We start from the raw sequence: 5340 nt of genomic DNA on the forward strand, positions 1-5340 counted from the left end.
TTTTTTTTTTTTTTTAATACTGCATTCCTCTGACATAGCTCTTTCCAGATTGAAGGGATGCAAATGAGGTAAGAATTAAGGCAAACCTAAAAGGCATGCAGATGAAGTACATTTATATCCACTGACAATACAAGCACATGTGTGGATCAGACTTAAGAGCTGAAGAACTCTTCCCCTCTGTCTGTCCAGTACTACTTTACAGCAGAATGGTGACATGATTTATAATAAACAGTTAACATTACCATGGGAATTCAGTGTCACTAACATTACTCAGTCTAGGAGACACAGAGCTAGCATCAGTAAAACATGAACAATAAATAATATAATTCACTGCAGCACAGGACTGCTGCACAGGCTTCAGAGGAATAGGGTTGTTATGAAATGACATTGCACACGTCACGTTGTGGCAGTTTATTTTTATAATATATACTTTTAAAATTCTTTAGCAAATGACATTCTCATGCACACAAGTGTTTCAAACACAAGAAGCAAGTCCATTTATAGGTAGTCCAAGCAAATTGTTGTGTGTGTGGAAATAGCTGCAAACTGAATGGAACATTAAACTTCTGTGCAGTCTATGACGCGTCATTGTACACAAGCTCATTTTTGAATGTCACACTGCAGGAGTAATACAATGGAAGGATCACTCTTTGCAGCTTCTTTGAATTCATCCAGTGTGATCTGGTCGTCTTTGTTCTTATCCATCTTACTGAAGATCTTGTCTACCCGCTGCTCAGGCGTCAGACCATCCTCATTCATTTTCATCATTATCACCGTGCCCACCATTTTGTAGATGGCCTTTGGAAAGAAACCAAATGGAAAATGAAACATACGAATTAACCTGGTTTTTCAATGTGATCAAATTCTGGAAAGATCCTCCAACAATAAAATGATTGCTCATTTCCTCAAGAGCTTTTTTTTTTTTTTTCCCCTTAGAATCCAGTGCCCATATACTTAAAACAAGCACTGGACCAGGCTGCCCAGAGAAGTGGTGGAGTCACCATCCCTGGAGGTGTTCAAAAAACATGGAGACGTGGCATTTCAGGACATGGTTTAGTGGTCATGGTAGTGTTGGATTGGTGGTTGGACTTGATGATCCTAGAGGTCTTTTCCAGCCTTTATGGTTCTATGATTTACTTTCTTCAGATGGAGTTTTATTTCGGTGGTTGCATTTTTGCATTTTGGAATGAATTTCTTTGGCTTTCTGTTTCACAGTGCGAAACCGATGTAACCTGTTCTCTCAATCAACTGTTTATTTGGCTTTTAGTCACTCCATTGAAAGAGTCACATAAATTCTGTGTAATCAGTTTTAGAAATCATCATCTTTTAATAGCTTTCTATGTGTATATATGAGCAAAATCTGTTATTAACTGCTATGGCAAGTAGCCAGCAGATGACAAGGGCAGTAAATTTTATCCTTCCCCGTTATATGCTGTGGTCATCTTAAATACCATCTGTGAGAGCTCACTTAAAATTAGTGTGGTGTTATCCCTGTAAATTTCTGTAATCGTTTAAAGTTAATTGCCAGGAAAGTTTCAGCTACTTGAGCTACAAACCAGTAATTTCAGGGGTGTAAAGTGATTTTGAGATGGGCTTTGTAAATCGTTTGCTGTGTTGTTCTTATGGTTAATCTGCTTACCAGAAAAAAACAACAAAAAACCAAAACCCAACACCCCCCTGCAAATGAAACAAAACCAAAAAAACCACCCAAACAAAGCACAAAACACCCCCAAACAAAACAACAAACTTATAAAAAAAAGCTTATATATATATATGTGCTTTCTGCAATTCTCAAAGCTTATATCTATTAAAATTTTAGTGTGCTTGCACCACTTAGGCACGAGCAAATGAATGTATGTAATGTATCCTTTTAGTGATACAGCACAGCCCCTCCTGTGCTTAAAATCTGCAGGGTGTGTGAATAAGTCATCGATTTTTATCAATGTTCAGAAGCCTTGTTTTTGAGTGTTGTATCAATCTCACCTCTATAATTTCCAGCATTTCCACTCTTGTAATTTTACCATCACCATCCAAGTCGTACATGTTGAAGGCCCAGTTTAGCTTTTGCTCAAAACTGCCTCGTGAGGTGATGGACAACGCACAAATGAACTCTCTGAAGTCGATGGTCCCATCTCCATTTTTATCAAAGGTTCGGAAGGCATGCTGGGCAAACTTTGAAGCATCTCCGTATGGAAAGAACTGCAAAATCAAATAAAAAAACAGAACTGTGGGCAATGCAGAGGAGCAAGCCATGTGCCTGCCTGCAAAATACCAAAGTGAGGCATTTTTGGAGAGCTGCTGGTGGGCTTTGTGTGAAACTGAAGACACGCAACGTAAGCTTCCCTAAGAGCTACTGTGTAATGATTTCTACAAAAATCGCTTAGCTTACTGCAAACTATATTACAATTATATTTAACAGTAATTTAAAGCCAAATTAACTAGATGAACCTTAAGAAGAAGTTGGGTGCAAATGGGAAATTGTACGCAATATTCTCCAATTACGAAATACAGCAACCAAGGTACATTTTAACAGTATTTTCTCTGCCTGGGAGTAACCAGCCCTTGACATGTTGCAACCAAGTATATGTGTGGGCTTGTTGTTATATAACTTCATTTATTAAAAAAAAGCAATCCACACGTAGCATAAAAAAGGGAACATATGTTCTGTCAACCAGCACAAGTGGATAAGATGAGATTCACTTAAATTCAGAGCAATCTTTTTCATGTTTCATAGCCAGTATCAGTGAACACTGCAACTGACTGTGCCTGAACGAAGTTTTTTTAAATGACCATAACATATAAGTTTTCAGATTATTATTTTTTCCTTTGGGAAATGTATGATCTAAGACATTTGTGACTGTAGTTGTTCCTTCTGCGGCACAGACTCAAGAAAACATACCTCTTAAGAAAGGGAGTTTTAAACCAACAGTGTAGGGACTGTACACAAATAATGGTTGTTTCTATATTCTCAGCACAATTTCATGGAGGCTTTCATGCTCCCAAAATATAAGCATGCATTATTCCCACTCAGAGCCATCTCATTTGTGCTTTTTAAAATTCCAAATATTATTAAATATTGCATTTAATAACCTAAATTTGAAGGAAATACCTCAGTGGCAGCTGAGGAAGTGGATCTGCATTTTCCAGTTTTCCATTTCCCCATCCAGAACTTCCACTGTACCCTGATAGTGGTTGTGGTCTGCTGGGAAAGCTCTGGAACAATACACTTAAATTTTATGGGGGATCTTAAGGATCTCACAGCATATACAGAAACAGGCTCTACCGATTGTCTGATTAAATACAGATGTAAAGCTTTTGCTGCTTTTCTTTTGAGGAGGCCAAATGACCACTGGGATACTGTCTTGCCCTAAAAATGCAAAACTTAGTGTGCGGCCAGCTGTTTGCATGATGTGCCCATGTGGGTCATGTCAGGAGCAACTGCTGTATCGCCAAGCGGATCCTAACCCAAAAGTTTCCTTTAAACCTACTGTTTTCTCTCATATAAATACTTTAGACACAGTTCTGAATCACCTTTGCATTGCTGAAGAGGTCCAGGTTAACATAGCTGTTAAGGCTGTGATTTTATCTCCACTCACTGCTTCTATGCCCCTTCTCCAATAGCTGAAAGAGGCATTTGGTATCGTCTCCTCCTGAAAATGTAACTTACGTGCCTGTACTCAGCCCAGCCCCCTTCTCTGACAACCTAAACTGATAGAGCTGTAAATACCTCAATGTACTGTTGCAGCTCTTTCTATGCTTCCTGGTTTTGACCTTTGAATTTTTTTTGCGCTACAGTATGGTAAGCATGACTGCTCTTTTAAACACAGATATATGGATTCTCTCATACTGTGACTGCAGCAACCAGACCTTGCTGAATTGCTCTTCTAGTGCAAACCTCAACCTTCTGCCAAAGTTTCATCTGTGGGAAGGCTCTTACTGCCCTGCAATGGGCTGTGTCAGAACAAAGTTACGTAAATGTCATCCAAAACTTATGTTACTTGCAGGTTATTGAAAATGCTACTCACTGCTACCTCTTTTTCATGATCTGTCTTTCCCCCAACTTCTGTACCAGTTACAGATGTTAGCACAGACGATATTTAATTTTACTTGTGTGTATAGACAGACACTCTCACAGAGCACTGGTATGAAGTTAAGAAGTGACTTTTTTTGCCCTGTAGCTCCCCCCGCTTCTACTTTTGGGAGCTTGCTGGCTGTTCAAAGCTGAAAATACAATTCTCTTGCTTTTTAAATCTGTATTGATCGGTGTCATGTGACATGTGTGTTAAAAAATAAAATACTTCTGAATTTTACAGTCTTCCAAGCGCTTCTGTTAAGAGCTGAGGATGCTGTCTGATCACTCTATCTGTGGCTCTGTCACTCCACAGTGTCCCTAACAGAAAGGCAAGTAGCAAGAGGGAAATGGGATTGTCCTTTCCGCTGTCCAGAGAACCAAAATGCATTCAGGTGAGTTCTCCTATGATCCAGACTGAGAAATGATACAAATGTACTGGTGAGACCAAAAACTAAACTACAGTGAAGAAGCTCACCTAGAAAAAAAAGTCTAAGAAGTGGTAGACACCCAAAAATACTCAAGAGCCCAAGAACAAAGCGAGAGATGAGGAGGAGTCAGTCCCTGGAGATGCCGAAGACCATTTCTAAATTATGGCTGGAGAAACAGGAACGTATCATTCAGTCTCGCAGCAGAGGAGCATAAGCAAGCTGTGACTACCTCTTGTGCCAATCATACCATTAACCTCACACAGCAGGGAGGAAAGCATCCTCTGAATTTTTCATCACAGACAAGACAGTGAGTTTTTCTGAAGGCAGTGGGGCTGCTCAGACCTAAGCCTTGGCACTTACTGCCTAGTAAGGTGAACAAATGGAACTGATGCTCTTTCTCCCACTTCCTCTCTTTTCCTCCCTCTAGGGAGCAAATGTAGTAAAAAGTCCTTTAGGGACTGAATAAAGTCTTCTCCAGTCTGTGCCTTCTGATTTGTATTATTTTTAGCTCAGAACAACTAAAAAACATTGTCAAAACTTGTTTAAAAAGTTCCTTGAAGACTTCCATTGGCCTGTTTTGAAATGATCCATAAATAAGAAATGGAGTAAAAGAAAATCAAAATAATTACAGATAAAAGAAGCCAGCTCTGGTAAAACATTATTTGACTATTAAAATATAGTGAGGCCTTAACGAGGTGTAAAGGCACAGACTTTAACTACTTTAAGAGTGGTCTGAGCCAAGTGCCAATGAGAGACAGGGATCTTTGGAAGACAAATATAGTTTAGTCTGCCTCATGGCACTCTGGCATGAGCTCAGTGAATGCCTCAGAAACATGTAAA

General features: G+C 39.3%; 1 protein-coding gene across 1 annotated transcript; it reads right to left on the reverse strand.

Annotated features, from left to right (window-relative positions):
- Positions 1-16: 16 nt before the first annotated feature.
- Positions 17-5068, reverse strand: LOC104276354 (visinin-like protein 1). The gene is made up of 3 exons (XM_009872635.1): positions 5039-5068; positions 1984-2199; positions 17-798 (listed from the first exon to the last, which is right to left on the reverse strand). Exons 1-3 carry the CDS (start codon positions 5066-5068, stop codon positions 601-603), a joined length of 444 nt encoding a protein of 147 aa, XP_009870937.1. The 3' UTR covers positions 17-600.
- Between the last annotated feature and the right edge of the window lie 272 nt (positions 5069-5340).

This window comes from Apaloderma vittatum, unplaced genomic scaffold (assembly GCF_000703405.1).
Source record: "Apaloderma vittatum isolate BGI_N311 unplaced genomic scaffold, ASM70340v1 scaffold15937, whole genome shotgun sequence".
In the NCBI taxonomy this organism is placed as follows: Eukaryota; Metazoa; Chordata; class Aves; order Trogoniformes; family Trogonidae; genus Apaloderma; species Apaloderma vittatum.

Bases quoted from the DNA above. Each gene is read 5' to 3' on its own strand.
- LOC104276354 (XM_009872635.1), bottom strand. From the start codon at position 5,068: ATGGAAGTCTTCAAGGAACTTTTTAAACAA. The intron at 2,200-5,038 runs GTTTTGACAATG...TTGATTTTGCAG, and splicing joins TCAAGGAACTTTTTAAACAA to TTCTTTCCATACGGAGATGC. The intron at 799-1,983 runs GTGAGATTGATA...TTCTTTCCAAAG, and splicing joins AAATGCTGGAAATTATAGAG to GCCATCTACAAAATGGTGGG.